Below are 27,179 nucleotides of genomic sequence, written 5' to 3' on the forward strand. Positions count from 1 at the left end.
GAATTTCGTACCGTACAGTTTTTAATAGTGATCATGTATTTTGTGGGAAACAAATTGATAGAGTAGAGTAAAAGAGAGCGACCACCTTAAGGGTTAAGATTGGATTAACTTATAACAAAATACATAATCGCTTAATTTACATGGTGCAAATTGCACAGTTCCACTTGATTCATATTTCAAGGCAATTAGATTTCTGGACCCAGTGTTGATACTCTTCTTAATAAAAATCAAACCTCAAGTGTTACTGTATTCCCAAAGTTTCCTCATTTTCACCTACTTGACCAGTTGACCTGACCTTTGAGATACAATGAAATTCGACCCTTTTGAATGAAATTAGCACCAAGGTCCACAGCAAATGAGAAGACAGACCGGGGAGAGGTCTGCAAATGAAAATCAGACCAAAAGAATTGTAAATGTCAAGGATGTTTTATGTCCCGGATTCCCGGTCATGCGGTACAGTGATAAAAAGATTATCAGAGCGAGAAAGACAGAGTGGAACAAAACAAAAACGAGAAAATCTTCTGGCTATTGAAGAATTCGATAGATCCCTATTACCTGGTAGCTGGAACTCCATTCCAGGTGATATTACCACACTCAATACAAATGCAACCACCACCAGCAATCCTACCCAAACTGCCATTTACTTTGTTAGTCTGAATTTCTTAGGAAAAAATGGTTTATGGTCTATGGAGAAGGGATAACCGAATCAGGTAGAAATTATCAATTGATTTATGGAGTATATGGGATGAGGGTTTGGCCTGAGAGTTTCACCTAATTGCTTGCGTGCATTGTGGTTTCTCTTTGACTTTGAAACTTCGTGCAATGCCTGCATATACTTTTTTGTTTGTGTGGTTTCTCTTTGACTTTTCAACTTTTTTTTTAATGTTTAAATTGTTATATTAGATTCTTATAAACTGTCTAATTTCACCCTAAGATTTTTTGTCATTCAAGGCCAGAAGAGTTGAATATCACTGTTTTTCATCGTCAATTTAGTCATGTGGGGTGCCATATCAGATTGTTTATTTATGGTTAAGCTTAGGTAGACCTGATCAAGATGAGCCCTCCACGAAATTTTGCGGGTTTGGGCAGTATTTTCCGGTCCGGAATTCTAAATTATTTTGAAGGGTTTGGGAAACATTGACCATGGGTTATAAAAGGTTGTTTCTTGCGAGTTTTTCTTAGTTTAAGGTCCTTTTTCGCAAAAAAAATTAAAAGGCTGTTTCTCGCAAACAATGGGTTATAAAAGGTTGTTTTTGGCAAATTTGCCTTTTGGTTTTAAGGGAAAAAGGGTGAGGTTAGCAAAACCGACGACGTCAATGCCGGAAATGAGTAGTTAACACCCGAAAAGGCAAAAAGGTTGTCTCTCGCAAGTTTTTTTTAGTTTAAGTTCCTTTTACGCAATTTTTTTTTTTTTGAAAAGGTTGTTTCTCGAAAAAAATGGGTAATAAAAAAGTTATTTTTGACAAATTTGCCTTAATTTTATTTGATGAACCAAACGCCTGATTTAAGGTTTGGGTATGTGTAGGTATGAAGTATCACTCATTTTAAACCCACGGGTTTAATATCTAACCGCATATCTAATTCCAAAGTTGAACCAAACGTCCTTGTACGACCTTGTTTGATTGACATGAGAATTCAAAGTTCCTAGCTAGGAAGTGTGGGCCAAGTGTTGAAATTAGAGTTCCCTTGTACCATAAGAAGAGGTTTGGTAAAACACAATTCCCATGTGTATTAGGTAATTAAACTACATAAGTACCCTCTAAATTCGTAGGAAATGGAAGTTCCAAAGTGTTAACCGTACATATCAAAGATATTTCCTAGGAAATTAACAAGGGAACAAACTTCCTATGAAATAGAATTCCACGGGACCAAACGACCACTATCTGTACTCTCTACCTTTTACAATCTCTCTCCTATTTTCGCTGGTCTTCGTATCTGCAGCAAGTGTAACCAATATTTAGGAAAGTACTCCCTCCGTCCCAAAATTATCTTCCTGCTTTCCTAAACGAGCGTCCCAAAATTATCTTCCTGTTTCTAATTTTGGCTACTAAGGTCTCCACTTTCTCATGTACTATATTAATTAAACAGCGCGTTTTCTGTCAGGCGGCTTGACGGCCACGCGCCTGTCAGTCCGCTGACTCCCCACGCGCGTGTGGGCTTCACGCGCCACATAAACAGCGCTTTTCTTTCTCTCTCTTCCTCCTTCCTCCTTCTTCCTTCCTTCTTCACGACAACCTTTCTCAAACCCTAATCTAATTCGCGAAATTATTCAGCTTGCTCCGCCGCAATCGCCGCCAACAACTTTCAGATCCGACATGAGCGACGGCGGCTATGAGCAATTTCAACCACCAATACCGATATTTCCGCCACAATCACCGCCGACAAATTTCAGATCAGACATGGCCGACGGCTTTCAACCACCACCACCATTATTTTCGCCACAATTTCAACAACCAACACAGATGTTTCCGCCACAATTTCAACCACCGAGTTTTCAACCTCGCCACCTTCAACATTCTCCTCGATTTTTAACACCACCGAATTTTCAACCTCGCCACCTTCAACATCCTCGATTTCTACCACCACCGATTTTTCAACCTCGCGACCGTCATCCTCCTCCTCGTTTTCAACCTCCTGCGCGATTTGATAACCCTAACCAAACCAACCTTCATCCTCCTCCTCGATTTCAACCTCCTGCCCGTTTTGATAACCATTATCAAAGCGATCTTCATCCTCCTTCTCGATTTGATAACCCTAATCAAAGGGCTTTTACAACATTGCAGCAAGTAACTACTGAAACAAGTTCTGGAACAAAGGAAAACACATCTGAAACAAGTTCTGCAACAACAGGAGAAACAACATCAGCTTATTTTTCAGGTTTTAAAATTAATTTAATGAATATAGTTAACTAATTGATTACTTGTCGTAACTAATTAGATTGTGCAATTAACTAAGCGGCTAAAAAACTAAACAAATTGGTTAACTAATTGCTTTGAAAGAATCACTAACTGGTAAAATAGTTAACTAATTGGATAATAAACTAAATAATATATAAAGGAACTTAACTAATTAATATCAATACTAAACTAATTTTTTTTAAAGCTACTTTTCAAATTTCATTTTTCACTAAGTTAACCATTACCATCATTTAGGTAACCTTTTCCACCAAATAGTTAACTTTTTGAAGCAACTAGTTAACCTTTTCCACCAAATAGTTAACTTTTTAAAGCAATTAGTAACTTTTATCATCAAATAGTTAACTTTTATCATCAATTATTAACTTTTATCATCAATTAGTTAACTTGTACCATCAATTAGTTAAGTTGTTCCCTTAATTAGTTAACTTGTACCATCAATTAGTTAAGTTGTTCCCTTAATTAGTTAACTTTTATCATCAATTAGTTAACTTGTTCTCTCAATTAGTTCAATTGGTTAACTAATTTCCTGAATTATGTAACTAATTAGTTTCTTTTGTTAATTATTACTTTTGTTCATTTTACAGGTTCAAAAGATATTTGGAACGATTTAACAGAGGATGATATTAGAGGACCTTTGACTGGATATACTGGCACTGTAGATGAACTACATGAACTTTATGACAAACATTCAATACTTCTTGGATTTTCAATAAGAAAAAACACATTAAGGAGAGATAAAAAAACGGGAGAGATAAAGGAAAGATACTTTTGTTGTTCAAAGGAAGGAAAGAGAAAGGAAAACACAAAGCACACAAAGAAAGAAGAAGCAACTGTATCAAGTGAGAGCAAACAGAAAGAACAGTCAAAGAACGCAAGGCAGCAAAACCTTACTAGAACAGGGTGCAACGCATCTATACGATTGAAGTTACAAAAGGATGGAAAGTTTATAGTCTTTCATCATGTTATAGAACACAATCATGCCTTAACAAGAGAGTCACTGCAAAACTTTCAAAGGTACAAAACAAAATACAAGTAATTAGTTAACCATTAAAGAAATTTAGTTAGGCTTTGACATTAATTACTTAAGCGTTTAAATAATTTTGTTTTAATAATAAACTAGATAAAACAGTTACTTACCTTTAACCATCAATTACTTAACTTTTTTCATAAATTAGTTAACCTTTTCCATGCATTAGTTAACTTTTTAAAACATTTAGTTAATGTTTTGCATCAATTAGTTTACTTTTTCAATCAATTAGTTACGTTTTTGCATGAATTAGGTAACTTTTATTTTAATAATATATTAGTTATTTACCTTTTACAACAAATAGTTAACTTTTTGCATATATTAGTTAACTTTTTACAACAATTAGTTAACGTTTTGCATCATTTCCAGATCACAAAGAAAAATTGATGAAGAAAAGGGAAAAGTAATTGAAGGACTCACACTATCAGGAATAACACCAGCAGATTCCTATAGATATATGTGTAATGAAGCTGGCGACGCAAGGGTCGTTGGACACACATTAGTTGACCACATGAATTTCACAAGTAGATTGAAAATGAAAAGACTAGAAGGAAAAGATACACAAGCAGTTGTGAACATGTTAATTAAGAGAGGAGAAGAAGATCCAAACTTTTATTTTCGAGTAAAGGTGAACGAGGCAAACCAAGTAATAAGCATGTTTTGGAGGGATGGAATGATGCAAGAAGATTATGACATATATGGTGATGTCTGTGTCTTTGACACAACTTTCAGAACAAACAAATACAATTTAGTTTGTGTGCCATTTGTAGGTGTCAACAACCATTGGAGTAATGTGATGTTTGGTTGTGCTTTTATTGCTGATGAGAAGACACACACTTTTGTGTGGCTATTGGAAACATTTCTGGACTCTATGGGAGGCAAAGCACCTATAACTATCTTTACAGATCAAGATCAAGCAATGGCAAATGCTATTGAACAAGTAAGAGTGTATTAACTATTTGGGTTTTATAGTTAACTAATTGCTAAAAATTGTTAACTATTTGCTACTGGTCTTTAACTAATGAGTTGAAAAGTTTAACTAAATTGATATCCATTCATCAGTTACTTTTTCCATCAATTAGTTATCCTATTACATACATTAGTTAACTTTTTGAATCAATTAGTTAACTTTTGCAATGAATTAGATAAGTTTCTGCATGAACTAGTTAACTTTTGTTTTAAGGAAATTTTGGTATTTACTACCTTTAAAATACACCACTTTTGTATTTACTACCTTATGAAATTTTTATTTTAAATTACTACCTTAAACTTCCAGATTCTTTTTGTTTACTACCACTTTACAGTTTTCTCATTTTAAAATTAAGATATCTCCTTCGTTTCTTAATCGTTTAAAGTGATTCGAAGTTCATTATTTTCCTTTTTCTATAGGGATTTCATTGAGAACGTCATTTCAAAAAAAATCGTTTGATAATTCGTAACATTTTAAAATTTTAAAAATAATATTTAATTTGTTTAAACTTTTACGAAATGTTAAAAGGTAAGATCCCTATGGAATCCTTACATATAAATGAGAAGAATGAGCTTTGAATCACTTAAAATGATTAAGAAACGAAAGAGATATCTCAATTTTAAAATAAGAAAACTGTAAAATGGTAGTGACTACAAATAAAATGGAACTTTAAGGTAGTAATTTAAAATAAAATTTTCATAAGGTAGTAAATACAAAAGTGGTGTATTTTTAAGGTAGTAAATACCAAAAAATCCTTGTTTTAATAATATATTAGTTATCTTTTTGCATGAATTAGTTAACTTTTTGCATGAATTAGTTAACTTTTTGCATCATTTTCAGATTCCTAACTAATACAGAATTCTGTTCTGACTTAACTATATAGTTTAAATTCTTAACTAATACATCATTCATCAAAAAAATTGCAGGTATTTCCTAATACAAGACATAGATTATGCTTATGGCACTTACAAAAGAATGCTGTGTCAAGATTTGGAGACTTAAAAGCTGACAATACATTCAAAGACACATTCAAGAAGTGCTTATATCGTTGTTACAATGAAGAAGAATTTGAAACCACTTGGTTTGACATGATTACTAAGTATAACCTTCAAGATCATGATTGGTTTACAAATCTCTATACAATAAAAGAAAAATGGTGTACAGCTTTGAACAAAGATTTTTTCTCAGCTGGAATATTGTCTTCACAAAGGTAAATGCTTAAATAAAAGAAGTCCACTAATTTTTTTAATGCTATTCTAATTGCTCAGAATAATTCACTAATTGCTATAAATACTTCACTAATTACTATGAATACTTCACTAATTGCTTTTAATACTTCACAAAGTTTAACTAATTATTTCATCTACTTAACTAATTCCTTTGCCTGCTTAACTAATTAATCAGAAAGATTAACTAATTAAACTAAATGTTTAACTAAATGTTTCACCTTCTTAACTAGTTCCTTTGTTTGCTTAACTAATTCATGTACCTGCTTAACTAATTAAATAAAATGTTTAACTAATTCAATCTTGTTACACAGGAGTGAGAGCACTAACAATGCTATTGGATTTAAAGGGAACAAATCAACTTCACTAACAGAATTCTTTCACATTTTTGGAGCAACAGTGGATCGTTGGAGATATCAAGAAGATCAAAATGAATATGATTGTGGAAATGCTTTGCCTAAATCTGATTTTCCAATGGTCGGAATGATAAAACATGCGGCAAATGTTTACACACTTACATTGTTTAGAGATTTTGAAAAAGAATTCAAGTATGCAATGGGTTGCATCTCAAATGTCAACTACATCAATGGAAATTTCTTTGGTTACAAAGTGCAACATGAATCTTGGCCTGAACATACTGCCCATTATGTGGCATTTGATCCAACAACAAATTCCATTAAATGCACTTGTAGGAACTTCGAAGAATCAGGTTAGTTAATGCTCTTAACTAATTGCATTTTTACATACACTATCAATTAGTGAACTTTTTCTATCAATTAGTGAACTTTTTCTATCAATTAGTTAGCTTTTTCCATGAATTAGTTATACTATTAAGTTACCTAGTTTTGTATTCACTTCAGTTAGTTTGTTGTACAATTAGTTAACTTTATTCATCAATTAGTTTACTTGTACCATCTATTAATTAATTTTTTCATCAATTAGTTAACTTTTTCTAACAATTAGTGAACTTTTACTATCAATTAGTTAGCCTTTTCCATGAATTAGTTATACTATTAACGTACCTAGTTTTGTATTCACTTCAGTTAGTTTGTTGTACAATTAGTTAACTTTATTCATCAATTAGTTTACTTGTACAATCTACTAATTAATTTTTTCATCACTTAGTTAACTTTTTCTATCAATTAGTGAACTTTTTCTATCTATTAGTTAGCCTTTTTCATGAATTAGTTATACTATTAAGGTACCTAGTTTTGTATTCACTTCAGTTAGTTTGTTGTACAATTAGTTAACTTTATTCATCAATTAGTTAACTTTTTCTAACAATTAGTGAACTTTTACTATCAATTAGTTAACTTTTTTCATCAATTAGTTAATATTTGGATGTCACAATATGTAGGATGGCTATGTTTCCATGCAATACGAGTTCTACATATACATTCTATTGTCAACATTCAAGAGCAATACATTTCAAAAAGGTGGACAAAGTTTGCAAAAAGTGAAGTATGGAAAAGAATGGAACATAGAGAAGATAATGGAACAGAAAAGAGAAAAATTACTCCATGGCGTTATGAGATGGCAAGAAATTTGTACAACTTGGTTATTAAATGTCAAGGGAGTGATGCAGCTAAAAAGGTTTTTAATAACTATTATTTAACTAATACATAACAATAAATACTAAATACTTCAAGAGTCTAACTAGTTTGCTTTAAATCTTAACTAATAGGTGCTTAAAGAGGCTTATGCTCATGCTAACGAAAGCATAAATAAGGTTCTAGAAAAAGAAAAAGCAGCAGAAAAGGAGGCAGCACAAAAGGCACAAGACGATGTTGAAGCACAACAAACCACAATCAACATAGCACCGTCTACATCATCATCATCATCAAATGCACCACAAATAATAGTTGAAAATCCACCACTAGTGAAGACAAAAGGAAGAAGTAAAAGAAAAAAAGGATTCTTTGAGATAAGGACATCGGCAACAGCACCTACAGAATTTGGAACTTTTACACCAAAAGAACAACTTTTTTAGTGACATTGGATTGAATTTAGTGTTTATCAAATTAGTTAACTTGTACCAGCAATTAGTTAACTTGTTCCCTCAATTAGTTAACTTCTTCCCTCAATTATTTAATATTGTTAACCTTACAATACATTAGTTAACGTTTTCCATCAATTAGTTAACTTTTTTCAGCAATTAATTAGTTTACCTTTTGCATCCATTAAGCTTTTAACAATAATTAGTTAACTTTTTCTATCTATTAGTTAACTTGTCCCATCAATTAGTTATCTTTTTCATCAATTAGTTATTGTTTTAACTTTTTAACAACTTTTTCTATCAAGTAGTTAATCAATTTAGGTAACTTTTTATTGCAATTAGTTAACTTTTTACTACAATTAGTTAACTTTTTACAGCAATTAGTTAACTTTTTATAGCAATTAGTTAACTTCTTCCCTCAATTATTTAATATTGTTAACCTTACAATGCATTAGTTAACCTTTTCCATCAATTAGTTAACTTTTTCCATCAATTAGTTAACTTTTTTCATCAATTAGTTAACTTTTTTCATTAATTAGTTTACCTTTTGCATCCATTAAGCTTTTAACAATAATTAGTTAACTTTTTCCATCTATTAGTTAACTTGTTCCCTCAATTAGTTAACTTTTTTCATCAATTAGTTAACTTGTTCCCTCAATTAGTTAACTAATTGATTTCATTTTCAAAAGTCAAGTTACTGTAATTATTGTTGACGTCACAATATGCAGGATGACTATGTTTAACTAATATTGTTAACCTAAAATTAGTTAACTTTTTGCATCAATTAGTTGAACTTACCACTCTTTAGTTAACCTTTACCATCAATTAGTCAACCTTTTCCACCAAATAGTTAACTTTTTGCAGCAATTAGTTAACTATTTTCATTAATAAGTTTTAACTAATTGAATTTGATATTTCACTAATTGAATTTAATGCTTAATAATATATTGAATTAGATTGACTGACTTATGAAATATACCAAGTAAATAATTCAAAATAAGTTTCCTCAATTAGTTAACGATTTCCCTCAAATAGTTACCTTTTTGTAAAAATTAGTTAACTTTTATCATCAATTAGTTACCTTTTTCTTAAAATTAGTTAACTTTTATCATCAATAAGTTAACTTGTACCATCTATTAATTAACTTGTTCCCTCAATTAGTTAACTTTTTCATCAATTAGTTAAATTTTTCCATCAATTAGTTAACTTGTTCCCTCAATTAGTTTATAGTATTATTAGTTAACTTTTGCTACCAATTAGTTAACTTTTTCTATCAATTAGTGAACTTTTTCTATCAATTAGTTAGCCTTTTCCATGAATTAGTTATTCTATTAAGGTACCTAGTTTTGTATTCACTTCAGTTAGTTTGTTGTACGATTAGTTAACTTTTTCTATCAATTAGTGAACTTTTTCTATGAATTAGTTAGCCTTTTCCATGAATTAGTTATTCTATTAAGGTACCTAGTTTTGTATTCACTTCAGTTAGTTTGTTGTACAATTAGTTAACTTTTTTCATTAATTAGTGAACTTGTACCATCAATTAGTTAACTTGTTCCCTTAATAAGTTAACAAATTGATTTTATTTTCAAAAGTTGAACTAATATTGTTAACCTAAAAGTAGTCAACTTTTTGCATCAATTAGTTAACCTTTACAATCTATAAGTTAACCTTTTCCATCAATTAGTTAATTTTTTGCATCAATTAGTTAACTAATTGAATTTGATATTTAACTAATTGAATTTAATACTTATGAAATATATCAAGTAAATAATTCAAAATAAGCTCCTACTAAATATATATATACCAAAAGAGCTACATGCCCAAAATATTCAAAAATTAAATTTCTGTTTTAAAGCACCTATTCTCAAAATATATCAACCAAACAAAGCAGTTAATAAAAATATTCACATATAAATTGTTTACTAAATAACAACTAAAAACAACCTGATAGATAAGTTTACTGATTAACTGGAAGGTGGCTTATGATGAACAACTTTTGCTCTCTTTTGTTTCGGTGCAACAGAAGCTTTGTTTTGATCCATATCAGAGAATGGCACTGCTTCTACTGTTGGCACTGCTTCAGCTGCTACCACTGGTTCGTTGTTCTTGGCAATTCGCCTTGATGACTTGTATGTTCTCAAAGGAGCATTGTCATTTCCTTCTGGCTTCTCTTGGGCTGCTGCTTTTCTTTTTGCAATTGTTTCTAACCTTTTCCTTGTAGTTTCAGCCTTTTTTAAATCAGCCTGCTGTTTCAACTTTGCAGCCTCTTCTTCTTCTAGCTTCTTCTTTGCTTCTGCTTCTTTTTTCTGTCTTTCTTCTTCTTCTTTCTTTTTCTTTCGGCGATCACGAACAGCATGGGAAATACCAACTTTAATCATGTTGAATGATTCCATTTCCTCCAGCACAACAGCCCGAATTTCATTCATATCAGAAAGGACTAAGGTTGAACAAATCTTAGCCCGTAACATTGTCCTTGTACCGCGCTGAAATAAAAACATAATATATAAGATAATGTATGTGTACTAAATACTGATTGTATGAAACAAAAAATAGATTTATTAATAGATTAAAAAAGTTAACTAGTTGCTGTAAAAAGTTCACTAATAAATTTAAAAGTTAACTAATTGCTGTTAAAAGTTAACTAATTGCTATTAAAAGTTAACTAATTGCAGTAAAAAGTTAACTAATTGTTGTAAAAAGTTAACTAATTGATGTAAAAAGTTTACTAATTGCTGTAAAAAGTTAACTAATTGTTATAAAAAGTTAACTAATGGCTGTAAAAAGTTAACTAATTGCTGTTAAAAGTTAACTAATTGCTATAAAAAGTTAACTAATTGCAGTAAAAAGTTAACTAATTGTTGTAAAAAGTTAACTAATTGCTGTAAAAAGTTAACTAATTGCAGTAAAAAGTTACCTAAATTGATTAACTACTTGATAGAAAAAGTTGTTAAAAAGTTAAAACAATAACTAATTGATGAAAAAGATAACTAATTGATGGGACAAGTTAACTAATAGATGGAAAAAGTTAACTAATTATTGTTAAAAGCTTAATGGATGCAAAAGGTAAACTAATTAATGTAAAAAGTAAACTAACTGAAAAAAGGTTAACTATTTGAAGTAATAAGTTAACTAATTGAAGAAAAAGGTTACCTAATTCATGAAATACTTAATTTGAAACTATTGAAACTAGAAAAGATAAACTAATTGCTTGAAAATCTTAACTAAAGTAGACTTACATAGGAAAGGTCCATGGGAATATTTTTGCCATTAAAGTACTGCATTGATGTCATCAAAAAAATTCCGCAATCTACATGATCAGGGTTATCTGATCTCCCAGCAAAGTCCAGAATTGACATTTCAAAATTTAAGCAATCAGCAGCAGCCGCATGGCCAATCTCTAGCAGAAACTGTGCAAATGCTTCAATAAGCAATGACACCATTGCCATATAATCATCATGAATCTTCTTATTCCAAATTATGTTGTCAACATAGACAAGACTTCTCTGATTTATGTTGACAATCAACAGAGAGAGGTGTTCTTGGTAAATAATGGGAAAGAAAAACTGCAAATGAATCAAGGGAAAAAAGTAAGAAAAATCAAACTAAAATATATAAAAACTTAACTATTTAATATCACAAATTAACTATTACATATAAAGACATAACTACCAAAATACCAACTTACCATTCCCACATTTTTCAGATTGAATCTGTGGTCATTGATTTGCACCCAATATTTCCAACTATTGATAAGTTCATCAATAATTTGATTTAGAGATTCAGCTGACTTTGTCTTAAGAGCACCTTCAAGCATCCTCTGGCATAAGCAAAAAACCAAATTTAATTAGAAAACAGTATAAACAAATTAACTGAACTGAATACAAAACTAGGTACTTTCATGTGTAACTAATTGATGGAAAAGGATAACTAATTCATGGAAAAAGTTAACTAGTTGATAGAAATAGTTAACTATTTGATTGCAAAAGTTAACTAATTGATAGCAAAAGTTAACTAATTGATAGAAAAAGTTAACTAATTGTACAACAAACTAACTGAAGTAAATACGAAACTAGGTACCTTAATAGTATAACTAATTCATGGAAAAGGCTAACTAATTGATTGAAAAAGTTCACTAATTGATAAAAAAAGTTCACTAATTGATAGAAAAGGTTAACTAATTGATAGAAAAAGTTTACTAAATGTACAACAAATTACCTGAAATGAATACAAACCTAGGTACCTTAATAGAATAACTAATTCATGGGAAACTAATTGATAGAAACAGTTCACTAATTGATAGAAAAAGTTAACTAATTGATAGAAAAAGTTCACTAATTGATAGAAAAAGTTCACTAATTGATAGAAAAAGTTAACCAATTGATAGCAAAAATTAACTAATAATACCACAAACTAATTGAAATGAATACAAAACTAGTTACTTTACAGTGTAGGTAATTGATGGAAAAACTTAACTAATTGTTTGAAAAGGTTAACTAATTGTCAGAACAAGTTAACTAAATGATTTAAAAAGTTAAAAAGTTAACTACTTAATGGAAAATGTTAACTAATTGATGTAAAAAAATAAGTAACTCATTATTTAAACGATACAACATAAAAAAGTAAAGGACATTAATAAAAAAAATTACATAAAATAGAAACTAACCGTGTACTCAACACCAAAATAGAAATTGTTTTGTTCTTTATTCAACATGAACTGATTTTTGTTCAAGAGAATAGACCAAATCTCAACAATGTTGGATAAGATATATTCCTCAGGAATCAAACATTGCATTTCCTCCCTATTTATTTTGTGGAGCATCCCAAAAATAAAAACATCAGCCCTGTTACACAAAAATTAAAACAACTAAATAAGGAAAATATTAAATTATGTAAAAATCTCAACTAAATGACATATATAGTTAACTAATTGTTAAATTACCGTTGATCAAGTGCCTCATCATCCAAGAAACAGAAGTCAATTACTTCTTTTTCCAGTCTCCTCAGACGACCGAGGGTCTTCGGAAATCTCTCCATTAACTCAGATAAGCAGAAGACTTCTTCTGTAGCAGAACCAATGGGAAGACTGCTATAGAAACTCCTAGCTTCTCGTTCAGGTTCAGCATCTTGGGGAGCAACATTTCCACCTTCAACATTTTTCTCAATTGGCCCTTTATCACCAGGTCCATTATCACCAGAACCCTTGTCAGCAACACCAACATTCTCCTGAATTGGCCCCTTGTCAGCAGCACCATCAACAGCTTGAGAAGGAGCATTATCATCAACAGCATTATTTTCATTTCTCAAGTGTTCAGCATAGGCAACAATTGAGTCAATTATCTCCAAAAACACAGGATCACTGTATCCTGGACTGTCTGATAATTCTTGTCGCCGACTCTTTAACAAATTTATACGGTCCATATGGAAACTGGACAATACATATAAATCGCGACAATATATTCTCATTGCCAATTGCAACTCCTTCACACAAAAAAAAAAAAGAAAAATATTAAGAAAAGAAAACAACAGCAAAATAATTAACTAATTGAATTATCTAAACAATTATATAATTCATGGAAAAAGATAACTATTTGATGGAATACATTAACTAATTGCTGTATAAAGTTAACTAATTAAAGGAAAAGGTTAACTATTCGATGAAATAACTTAACTAATTGATGGAATGATGAAACCATTGGAAAAATTCATTAAAAAATAAGTTAACTTATAGAGAAAAATAGTTAACTAATTGATGAAATAAGATAACTAATTGCTGAAATAGGTTAACTAATTCATAAAAGAAGTAACACTTGGTTAACTACTTAATGGAAAAAGTTGACTAATTGCTGTAAAAACTTAACTAATTTAAGCAAAAGGTTAACTATTGTGAGATAGGTTAACTAATTGAATAAAAAGGTTTACTAATTCATAAAAAAGATTAACTAATGGATGGTACAAGTTAACTAATTGAATAAAAAGGTTTACTAATTCATAAAAAGGTTAACTAATTGATGGTACAGGTTAACTAATTGAATAAAAAGGTTTACTAATTCATAAAAAAGTTAACTAAATGCAAAATAGAACTCCTTCACACAAAAAAAAGATAACTAATTGATGAAATACATTAACTAATTGCTGTATAACGTTAACTAATTAAAGGAAAGGGTTAACTATTTGATGAAATAACTTAACTAATTGATGGAATGATGAAAGATTGGAAAAATTCATTAAATAATAAGTTAACTAATTGATGAAATAAGATAACTAATTGCTGAAATAGGTTAACTAATTCATAAAACAAGTAACACTTGGTTAACTAATTAATGGAAAAAGTTGACTAATTGCTGTAAAAGGTTAACTAATTTAAGCAAAATGTTAACTATTGTAATAGGTTAACTAATTGAATAAAAAGGTTTACTAATTCATAAAAAAGGTTAACTAATTGATGGTACAAGTTAACTAATTGAATAAAAAGGTTTACTAATTCATAACAAAAGTTAACTAATTGACAAAATAGGTTAACTATTAAAAAGATTCATTAAATATGAACAAAAATAAATATGAACATTATCATGACTTACATCATCGCAGGTAGCTTGAATTTCAGCATCTGTTTGAGCACTTTCCGGAATTTGAAACTCAATAATCCTGCTTCGATCAGCTTGGGAATTACCCGGTGCACCTTCCGAAGCTTTAGCAGAAGCAGCAGGAGCACCAGAAGCAGCACGAGCAGCAGAAGCAGAAGGAGCAGGAGAAGCAGAAGGAGTAGCAGAAGCTTCAGGAGCAGCAGAAGCTTCAGGAACCTCGAGTTTGATAGGGTTAAGACCCCCTAACAAATCAGCAAAAGTCTTAGACACGGGATAGCTGGTTATATCAACCAAAGCTACCCCAAAACCCATCTTCTCTTCGGAAACCAGACGTTCAGTCACTTGTTCATCATTCCAATGTTGAACAAGTGGGATTTCCTTAGGGGGGGACTACACCCCGAAATAACGATCTTTGGAGATAAATTATCTCCAAAAATAGAACACAGCCACCAACCTTGTCATTTTTTACACTCGCTCTCCACCTCTCAACAGCAAACCCAAGCTGGTTTAACACGTATTTACACCAATTTTGTTTCACAATCTGTGAAACATCCTCAACAGCCTTCAAAACCTTGATGTCTAACAACCGGTTAGACGTAGGAGCCAAAAATACACCTATAAAAACAATAAGATAATTACAGAAATCAATAAGATAATATGTTAACTAATTCATAAAAATAGTTCACTAATTAATGTAAAAAGTTAACTAAATGATGAAGAAAGTTAACTAAATGTAAAATAGGTTAAATGATTGATGAAAACAGTAACTAATGGATAAAAAAGGTAAACTAATTATTAAATTGAACTAATTAATGAAAAAAGAAGAATAATTAATAAAAAAAGGTAAACTAATTAATGTAAATAGTGAACTATATACTTGCTGTTAAAGGTAAATAACTTGAGCATGATTAATTTAGAAATTTTTACCTAAAACATATACCACAAAGGCACGTTTAAAATCATCTCCACATTCATCTGTTTTGAAAAAAGATTCCAACTCTGTCAAGGTGGGTGCCTGAACAGTTGGTTTCTTGTGGAACTTCTCATTCCATCTTTGAATCATTTCATGGTTGGCATCTCCTTCAACCCGCTTTCTTGGCGTCTCTTGAACATCAAAATCCTTGTTCCATGGCAAGCCAAAGACGTCATAGACATCATAATCATATAACTGAACATTTTGTGTTTCTCCAAACTGGAGCATATGACCAACACAATTAAAATGTTGAAGCAGCCATGGAACAAGGCGTGTGTTGACTTCATGAAGTCGAACACTCAACAAACCACCAAAACTTATCTCTTTAATGGCTTTCACTTTGTTTTCATTCTTCTTTATAGAATTAAGAAGATTAATCAATGTTAGGTTATGATACATATGATATTACATAAATCATGCGGAAACAACCATTAACCCAGGAATACATATTATTTACACATAATCATATAGCATAATTTAGATGCATACTCTTTGTTGCGTGCCCTCCCTAGCTGCGCCCGAACCGAGCAAGAACAAGTCTTTAGGACTCCAAGTGTCATCCCTCCGTAGATAGTCCACAGCACGTCCGGATCCGCCTTAAGATTGACCAACTAGAATCGCCCTTAAGGTACTAGAATTTTCGGCACTTTTGAGCAAGATGTGTAACTGAATTTTTCTCTCAAAAACTCACTTTGAATACTTTAAAACTCGTTATAAATTGTGAACCCAGGCCACATATTTATAGGGGTATGGAAAGGGAATTGGAATCCTATTAGGATACGAATTAATTAAACTTAGAATCCTACAAGAACTCTAATCAATTAATTTATCAAATAGAATTAGGAATTTAATCATTAACCGAACTCTGCACGTTTTAGGAATCGTGCATGAACACAAACTCACACACACACACACGGCAGCCACGATGGGCCGCCCATGCGCGTGCGTGCGAGCAGCAGCCCACGCAGCGAGGCCCACGCAGCCGCGGCCTTGGCGCGCGCTGGGCCTGCCTTGCGGTAGGCCTGGGCGCTGCCTTGGCTGGGCTTGTGGCGCGCGTTTGGCTTGCTGGGCGATGGCCTGGCTTCGAGCTGGGCCCTCGTCCGGCAGGCCTCGTCCGATGCTTATTCGTACGATACGCTTCCGATTAAATTTCCGATTCCGGAATTCATTTCCGATACGAACAATATTTAACATTTCCGATTCCGGAATTAATTTCCGTTTCGAACAAATATTTAATATTTCCGTTTCCGGAATTATTTTCCGATTCCGATAATATTTCCGATTCTGACAATATTTCCGTTTCCGGCAATATTTTCGATTCTGGCAATATTTCCATTTCCGATAATATTTTCCGATACGTACCATGTTTCCGTTTTCGGCAACATCTACGACTTGGATAATATTTATATTTCCGATACGATCCATATTTCCGTTTCCGGCAATATCATCGTTTCCGGAGTATTCATTTCTTGCTTGTGACGATCTAAGCTCCCACTGAAACCAAGATCCGTCGATTCCGAATATCCATAGATGGAGTATTTAATGCCATTAAATACTTGATCCGTTTACGTACTATTTGTGTGACCCTACGGGTTCAGTCAAGAGTAAGATGTGGATTAATATCATTAATTCCACTTGAACTGAAGCGGCCTCTAGCTAGGCATTCAGCTCACTTGATCTCACTGAATTATTAACTTGTTAATCAATACTGAACCGCATTTATTAGACTTATCATAGAATGCATACTTGGACCAAGGGCATTATTTCCTTCAGTCTCCCACTTGTCCTTAGGGACAAGTGTGCATTTCCTAATTCCTTTGTCGCTCGATGCTTGCTCTTGAACATAAGGTAAGAGTTGTCATCCTTATTATGTCCAGAGGTGTTCCTCGGTTTCAGAGTTCAACTGATCAAATAAACAGATAATCATAGCCTATGATTCATCCGAGCACGGCCATGCATTTCACAGTTTCTAGCTCTCCGAGTGGCCTTGTACAACTTTTAAGCATCTCATCCCGATTTATGGGAGGACAATCCCAATCTTGCGATCTTGAGATTAGACTTCGTTTGATAGGTGATTACCTGAGCGTTGCCTTTATAGCCTCCTTTTACGGTGCGACGGTTGGTCAACGTCAAAGCAACCAGTTCTCAAACAAGTAATCTCAAATCACTCAGGTATTGAGGATTTAGTGTCTAATAATTTAATGAAATTTACTTATGACAGACTTTCATCTCTTACAGTAAAGTTTCATAGGTCTTGTCCGATACTAATCTTCCCAAAGTAAGTATCTATGCAAATGATTATGACATTGCCATGTCCACATAGTTCAAGAAACAGAACTACTAGTCATCTTGCATTCTAATCGTCTAACGTTTTCTATGCGTCTAATTTTATAGAAAACTCCGACTAGGGACCATTTTCAACCTTTGACATTCAAGTTCACTTGATAGACATTTCTTAGTCACAGGACTAGTCCTGACAGTCTATCTTGAATATATCGTCAAATTTGAAGGGACTCATCATTTAATACTAAACCAAGATTAAATGGAATATGAAAATACATTTCATATATGATAAATGTTCAACCCCAATGTTTTATAACCATGGGCCTCAAACCCATCTTCTAAAACAATTCATGGAATTCAAAGCTATGCTTGATTTCCAGTGCTACAACGTGAGTGTTGCTTCTCACTTGTTGCATAGGTTTAGTTATCATGCTTTGCCAATCTTAATATCCTTTTCATCGAATGTTGTTCGAGATATGATGATAAGATCTTTTCGAGTTTGTTTATTATGTGATCTAGTCTTTCTTACTTCGATGATGGTTTTACTCATTTTGCAATGAAGAACCATCAAGTTAGCAGACGTTTTTCTTGCTTCAAGAGTGGTTCTACGCATTTTTCAATGAAGAACCATCAAGCCAGCAGATAGGTGATCTACCCAAGTTCAGTGAAGAACTTTAAACAACCCTGTTTTATTGCTTCTTAGGCAATAATTACTTTTACTTCAACTGTATAGGTTGCTAGTGATGCTTTGTTTGGATTTACCTATCCAGGCAGTTCATAGATATGTGGAAGATTCTCCAACTATATCTTAGAACATAGAAATTATTATTTTAATTTCCCACGCAACAACTCATGGTCTCCAACCCATGTTGCCATTTTCAAAACACGATGCTCTATAGCTCGTCCTTATCAATGGTTAACTCCAAAGGGTCTTGCTTGATCCTTTGCCAGTGTTTATGCGTGTAGCATCAATATTTAGCATATCTTTATTTCCTTGAATCAAGAACTATTCCTATGTACCTTTTCAAGTACCATAAGTATTCTTGATCTCAATCTAGTTGATCTTCACTTGGATCAATAGAGATTGGTATATGTTCGTTATGCCTAAAGTCATACGATACGTTTTTAGCGATCCTCATATTATATCATACATGATAAATTCTTTTGCAGAATAATTCTCAATTGAATTGTATTCATGTAACTTTAGCTCATTCAATTTCAGTAGATACTGAATCCAGCTAAATTCTTTGACATATAATATAGGTTAAGAATCTCACTTAGATCCTTTGATGTTTTAACTTAGTAAATGCTTATACATAGTTCAAACATTCTTTTACTTAGATTTATTCACATGGGTCGAATATCTCCAATGGAGTCTTTCGTGTTTGGTTTAGTAAATGCCATTACTTAATCCAAAACAATATCATAAGATCTTTGTAAATAGATCTTAATACCCAGTATGTACTAAGTTTCGCCATGGTCCATCATTGATGAATAATCTCAAATCTAAGTCATTAGCATTTGAATGTTATTTTACAATAGAGAGATATGTGTGTGATACACATAGGACCAATTAAGTTTTACGTACTCCCACTAAACTTCTTATATATCTATAAGAATCATGTATATTTTATGAAACTAAAATGCTTATTAGCTTCACTTAAAATACAGTTCCAATTCCCAATTGCTTGCTTAAATCTGTACTTAGATTTTATAAGCTAGCTTTCCTTTTCAAGCATTTATTTGGATCCACAAATTCTATGACATACCATGTACATATTATATTCCAACATTTGATTGAGGAATACGTTTTGTCATCCAATTGCCATATGTGCCAATATGCAATCATTGCTTGAATTATAGACTTAAGCATTATGATTTTTTGCATGAGGTTTCAACACAATCCATGCCATGAATTTGCTTTTAACCTTTAGCAATTAATCTAGCTTTGTGTGTGAACACAATTCCATGTTTGATGGTTTTTATCCTTAAAACAAACTTGCAACCAACAGGTGTGAAACTATTCTTGCAAATCAACAAAATTTCAATTTTGTCATCAAAACATTGAGTATGTTTTATGGCCTTTAACCATTTAAAACATTTGAGTCTATATATGGCCTCTAACCATTTTAGGGAATCTGGGTTTCGTCATAGCTTTCTTACAAGTCACAAACTCATTAATCTACATGATAATAGTTTGACTGCAAGTTGTAGGTTTCTTCACTATCTAATGGAAGAATAAGATAGCTTCAATGTCCTGAACTTCATGTTTCTTCACTATCTAATAGAAGAATCTCATAGTTCCAGTGACTTGAACTCTATGCCTACTAGGGTATAGAACATCAAACAATAGAATATCAATAGCCACTTGAAAGTCCTTTGAATATTCTGTTCTCCTTGAAGCACTTGTAAAGTCTTCTAAGAGATGTCTATTCTTTAAAGCCACTTCTAAAGTCCTTAAAGAATAAGTTCGGATTTTCTGAAGCACTTCGAAAAGCCTCCGGAATGTCCGTTTATGTTTGTTGTTCGCCTCGAAGACTTTCGAGGTCTATTTTCTCCCACTTGTCATTTTGGAAACGAATCTCCAAAAGGACATCATTTCGAGCAAACAAACATTATGTTCTCAAAAATTCGTGGTAGAAACAATACCCTTGTGTCTCATTTGAATAAATCACAATGAAACATATATCTATACTTGGGCCTTAGTTTGTCGAATGACAAACACTAAGCTCCCACTGAGTTTAGGAACTCTCTAGATATATTTTATGAAAAGTTATTCTGAAATTACTTTTCAATAGCTTTGACGAATTTGGTTTAGTTTGGTGGTAGTTGAGCATTTTGTTTTAGAAATTATAGGAAAAGTCTTTATGATTCATCATTGATCGAATCAAGTACTAATTGACTTCGATTATTCCAACTAAGATATCCCATATCTTATGGACCTAGATTGTGAAATTACAACACACAATCATTGATGATCATATTTGGTCTCAAGTAATCATCAACATGATCTAACCTAGATCTTTATGATTTCTTGCCAAGTGGATTTTATACTTCTGAATCTTTGAACTAGCCAAACAGATTCAACTTATATCACATTTGAGTAAATAAACCTATATTCACTCAAATCCATGTGAAATAATAAAGTCATAAAGCCTTTCTTTAGCTTTGAACTCTATCGTCTAGGCGTTCTAACAATAGTTCATATTCTTTGTTACTTTCAACAAGTAAGACTAGTTGTCTTAAATTGATTTAGAAATCAATAAACTTTCAAAAGTCCATCAAAATAGAGCTTATGAATGTTAACTTGTTGATATGGTCTAAGCAACAATGCCAAAGATTAGTGGAACTCAAATCAAGGGATTGATTTGAACCTAGTAAAGTTCTTTAAAGAGTTGTTTGTTTTAATCAAGCATATTGACTCATTCCGTAAATGACCATTTCATTCAAATAAACAAACAAACAAGCATTGTTTTTGTTCTTCTGAATGTGAGTCTTTCTGTGTTTGAAGCAGAAATTTAGGTATGCTGATTATGGAACAAAATAGCCATTTAGTTCCAGCCTTGAAGGGACTTAAAACAAACTAGATGACCCTACAGCTAATGTAGCATTGCCATGCTTCATTTCCCACTTGTAGGCCATTAGTGTTGCCTAGCTTCCATTATTTGAGTTATTACCGAAGTAAGAACCTCAAGCGGTATATGATACCAAGGAAGTTTGATTCCTAGGTCACTTCTCTTTAAACATAAACTTATAGGTAGAAACGGAATTGTAAATTCCTGTCATTTGTTCCTTTGTTTTCCTATTTCTTGTACCCTTTCTTATAGTCTTAAGAATTGAATTCTTTAGTGTTGACTTTTATACTTTGTTAGACATGTCCAATGCCACCAACAAGGTTCTTTACCATTTTAATTTATGTTGAATATTCTGTTTCAACTAGATGATCTTACCAGAAGCTTCTAAAGTTCTCTAAGAATCGATCTATTCGAATGTCTAGGGACTAGACTCATTCGAGAATTAAATGGACAAAGATATTAGGTTGTTAACCATTGGTAAAGCTGAGCGTATTAAACTCAATGCTTTATGATCTCAAAACTACATTGTATTTTGAATTCACAAGCACCAATCGGTTTGCCATTCGATTTTGATTCTCGAAAACAACCATAAAAGTCGATATAAGAAACGTACATTTTAAATTGCTCATTTTCTCTCATTTCCGTGAATCGTTCTTGGATTCACTACCAATCGAGGGAATTTACTGTTACCTTTCTAAAAGGATTTACTGCAGTGCAAGATATTTAATTATAAACAATAATTAAAACATATATTGAAGCATGCAAAGTCTAAACATTTATCATGAATAATAACTTGAAAATGAAAGCAATCATGCAATTTAAACAAGTCATTAGCATTTTATTCGAATTATGTGTTCCGGCAGGTGTGAATAAAATGATTCCAAGATCCTAAAATCATTGAAGAACTAAGCACAGTTTGTCGACTTAATCCTAGAACATCTTAGGTAAGCAAAAGCCTTTTGCTAATAGTCTAGAAACTACTCTTGGTTGATAGGTACGTCTAAGAACTTATTAGGTAAACCTATCGATTTTGCCACGACATAAAAGGACTCCTTACTTATATCGTTGAGTTTCACCAAAACTAACATGTACTCACAATTATTTGTGTACCTTGCCCCTTTAGGACCAATAAGTAACACCTCGCTGAGCGAAAACTATTACTAGATTGATGTAAAGGATATCCAAGCAAGTGTATATTTTGGCATGGCACCTTTTAACTCAATTTTTAAGTTTGGAACTTAAGGCTCTTACTATGTTGGTTAGATTTTAAGTGAACTAAAATCCTTAATCATGCAACATAATCAAGCTTTTGATCTCATGCATTTTAAGACATATTTAAAAGCAATAAATAACTTAAAACATGCATAAGATAAATGTGATCTAGTATGGCCCGACTTCATCTTGAAGTTTTAACTTCAAAGTCCGTCTTGAAAATCTCCGTGGGAGGCACCTTTTTCTTCAAATAGGATAAGCTATAACTAATTACAACTATTTGATGGTACGCAGACCATATTTGAATTGAAAAATAACTTTGGTACTTTAGACCAATTACATTCAAATTAATGGTACGCAGACCATATTTTCTATCCTATTTGGGCCATACTAGTCACTTCATAACCTGCAAAACAGTACATATACAATATATACCATTCACCCATTCATTATCATGAATGGCCCATATAGCTGGTTAGTAAAACACATTATGCATCACGTAAACATTTGCAGCAATTAATCAAGGGCACCAATAATCTACCAATTATTCAGTCCTTATTAATTCTAAATAAGTTGTTTTAACCTTAAGAATTTGTAGACCTAATCAAGAGTTTTATGACTAAAAGGGCTCCCACTCAAACCAATAAATTCATATGCTTTACTAATTTTAAACATAAAAATGTATTTCAAGTCTAACCGGAAACATACAAATTTAATTAAAATTTAAAGCTCATATAAATTTATAATTGAATCCAAAAAGTTTAATTTAATTTCAGTCGTATTTAAATTAATTCATGATTTTAATTTTAGTAAAATAATTAGAATAAATAAAATTTATTATAATTACAATATTCAAAATTAAAATCCAAGAAAATAATTTAAATTATTAATTTTAAAATTAATTAAAATTACGTAAACTGAAAATTTTCAAATTAAACATTCAAGACGATCTAATCGCAACGCAAACACCCTACGCATCGCACGCCCATGGGCCGCACGCACACAGCCATCGCTGGCCATGTGCGCGCAGCCCATGCGCTCGTCGCATAGCTGCTGCATCTCCATCGCAAGCCATCACACGATGTGGTGCTTGCTGTGCGCGCGCCAGCGCTCGACGCACGCGAGCCATCGCTCGCTGTGCGCGCTCGCCAGCGCACGCTGCGCGCGCTCCATCGCTCGCTGTGCGCGCGAGCCATCGCTCGCTGTGCGCGCGAGCCATCGCACGCTGTGCGCGAGCCATTGCGCGCGTTCAACGCTGGGCGCAGCGCTCGTGGCACGCGAGCTTGCGCTCGCTGCGCGCGAGGCTGCGCGCGCTTGCGCGAGGCAGTGCGCGTCGTGGCGCAGCTCGCTTGTTGCCCACACGCGACTGCCTTGGCTTGCCTTTCGCCCATGCCCATTTGTTCATAGCTCGTGGCCCACGACACAAGGCAGGGCTGCTGCCTTGTGCTCGTGCACCATGCCTTGCTCATTGCATTCGTGCCGCACGGGCGACGAGCTCCCTTGCTCGTCGTCGCATGCCCGCACTATACAACACCCCTTAAGGGTAACACGAAGCGTCCATTGCTTTGTGCGTGCAAGTTATATGAACGAATCGCATAAAAATTTAAAATTTATATTTAAAATTAATGACAAATTAATAAATAATATTAATTTCATAATTTTAGGGCGAAAAATCGAAAATTTATTATCCAATTGATTTCCGATTATTATGGATTCAAGTCTAGGTCATAAAAATTTAAAATTTATCATAAATTTACAATTTTTATGGTGGTTTTTAATCATAGGTTTCTAATTAAATTATAATTAATTATGAAAATCAAATTAATTCTAAATTATTCTAATTTTCAACAAATTAATCATAATTACAAATTAGATTGCATAATTAACAAGGCTAAGCATTCAAACTTGTTAAACATATACAGTAGGTCAATCAAAAATTCAAGATTTATCAACAAGAATCGCAAATATTTAATTTAACATCTTAAATTTACGAAATTTTGCATTCGAAAAACTAAAACCTTCGAAAAGTCATAGTTAGGCTTCGAATTTGAGAGTTCTGGGTTCGGCCGAAAAATACTGTTTTTGTCAAAATTTTAGAATGCCTTTTACATGCGGAATTGACACAAAAATCACTGGATTTGGATGAGTAACGAAGAAACTGCCGAAAAACTGCGTACGTATAATTAAATAAACGCAATTTGCAATTAATTAACAATTACGAAAATTAATCACCCCTTTTAATTCTTGCAAATTTGTAATATTTAACCATGTTCATGCAATTTAGATTATGAAAATAATAAGGGGCTCTGATACCACTGTTAGGTTATGATACATATGATATTACATAAATCATGCGGAAACAACCATTAACCCAGGAATACATATTATTTACACATAATCATATAGCATAATTTAGATGCATACTCTTTGTTGCGTGCCCTCCCTAGCTGCGCCCGAACCGAGCAAGAACAAGTCTTTAGGACTCCAAGTGTCGTCCCTCCGTAGATAGTCCACAGCACGTCCGGATCCGCCTTAAGATTGACCAACTAGAATCGCCCTTAAGGTACTAGAATTTTCGGCACTTTTGAGCAAGATGTGTGACTGAATTTTTCTCTCAAAAACTCACTTTGAATACTTTAAAACTCGTTATAAATTGTGAACCCAGGCCACATATTTATAGGGGTATGGAAAGGGAATTGGAATCCTATTAGGATACGAATTAATTAAACTTAGAATCCTACAAGAACTCTAATCAATTAATTTATCAAATAGAATTAGGAATTTAATCATTAACCGAACTCTGCACGTTTTAGGAATCGTGCATGAACACAAACTCACACACACACACACGGCACCCACGATGGGCCGCCCATGCGCGTGCGTGCGAGCAGCAGCCCACGTAGCGAGGCCCACGCAGCCGCGGCCTTGGCGTGCGCTGGGCCTGCCTTGCGGTAGGCCTGGGCGCTGCCTTGGCTGGGCTTGTGGCGCGCGTTTGGCTTGCTGGGCGATGGCCTGGCTTCGAGCTGGGCCCTCGTCCGGCAGGCCTCGTCCGGCAGGCCTCGTCCGATGCTTATTCGTACGATACGCTTCCGATTAAATTTCCGATTCCGGAATTCATTTCCGATACGAACAATATTTAACATTTCCGATTCCGGAATTAATTTCCGTTTCGAACAAATATTTAATATTTCCGTTTCCGGAATTATTTTCCGATTCCGATAATATTTCCGATTTTGACAATATTTCCGTTTCCGGCAATATTTCCGATTCTGGCAATATTTCCATTTCCGATAATATTTTCCGATACGTACCATGTTTCCGTTTTCGGCAACATCTACGACTTGGATAATATTTATATTTCCGATACGATCCATATTTCCGTTTCCGGCAATATCATCGTTTCCGGAGTATTCATTTCTTGCTTGTGACGATCTAAGCTCCCACTGAAACCAAGATCCGTCGATTCCGAATATCCATAGATGGAGTATTTAATGCCATTAAATACTTGATCCGTTTACGTACTATTTGTGTGACCCTACGGGTTCAGTCAAGAGTAAGCTGTGGATTAATATCATTAATTCCACTTGAACTGAAGCGGCCTCTAGCTAGGGATTCAGCTCACTTGATCTCACTGAATTATTAACTTGTTAATCAATACTGAACCGCATTTATTAGACTTATCATAGAATGCATACTTGGACCAAGGGCATTATTTCCTTCAATCAACGCCTCTGGTCTACAATTTAGTTTGTAACCCCTACACAAAACAAAAGAATTTAATTAATGAAAATATTTAACTAATTGCTTAAGAAGTTAACTAATTGTAGAAAAAGGTTAACTATTTAATGAAATAGGTTAACTAACTGCAAAAAACTTCACTATTCATGCAATAGGTTAACTAATTGATAAAATAGGTTAACTAATTAATGGAAAAAGTTAACTAATTGCAGTCAAAAGTTAACCAATTATTGACTTAACTAATTGCAGTCAAAGGTTAACTAATTAATGTAAAAGGTTAACTAATTAGTGAAAAAGTTAACTAATTAGTGGAAAGATTCTTTTAAAAAAAGGTTAACTAATTACTGAAAAATATTTAACTAATTGTGTTTAAAGGTTAACTAATTATTTTAATTACATAACTACTTCATATAGGTAAAATAATTTGTTTCAAAGCAAAAGTAATTAATTTAAAAATAAATAACAAATAGTCATACCTATCCAACTAATTAAACAGTGATAAATAACAGTTACAAAGATAGGTTAACTAATTGAAGAAAAAGGTTAACTAACTGAAAAAAACTTCACTAATCATGCAATAGGTTAACTAATTGATGAAATAGATTAACTAATTAATGGAAAAAGTTAACTATTTGCAGTCAAAAGTAACTAATTATTGAGTTAACTAATTGCAGCCA

The 27,179-nt window shown here is 32.9% G+C and overlaps 1 protein-coding gene and 1 long non-coding RNA gene across 2 annotated transcripts; one reads left to right on the forward strand and one right to left on the reverse strand.

The window, feature by feature from the left end:
* Positions 1–95: 95 nt before the first annotated feature.
* Positions 96–1,192, reverse strand: LOC110802735 (uncharacterized). Its single transcript, XR_002537299.2, has 2 exons — positions 556–1,192; positions 96–380 (listed from the first exon to the last, which is right to left on the reverse strand). It is a non-coding gene; the product is annotated as an uncharacterized lncRNA (long non-coding RNA).
* A 2,107-nt stretch (positions 1,193–3,299) lies between these two features.
* On the forward strand, positions 3,300–8,264 carry LOC110791272 (protein FAR1-RELATED SEQUENCE 5-like). Its single transcript, XM_056840458.1, has 5 exons — positions 3,300–3,932; positions 5,842–6,125; positions 6,456–6,850; positions 7,499–7,734; positions 7,826–8,264. Exons 2-5 carry the CDS (start codon positions 6,004–6,006, stop codon positions 8,129–8,131), a joined length of 1,059 nt encoding a protein of 352 aa, XP_056696436.1. The 5' UTR covers positions 3,300–3,932; positions 5,842–6,003; the 3' UTR covers positions 8,132–8,264.
* The last annotated feature ends 18,915 nt before the right edge of the window (positions 8,265–27,179 follow it).

Source organism: Spinacia oleracea, chromosome 3 (genome assembly GCF_020520425.1).
Source record: "Spinacia oleracea cultivar Varoflay chromosome 3, BTI_SOV_V1, whole genome shotgun sequence".
Lineage (NCBI taxonomy): Eukaryota > Viridiplantae > Streptophyta > Magnoliopsida > Caryophyllales > Amaranthaceae > Spinacia > Spinacia oleracea.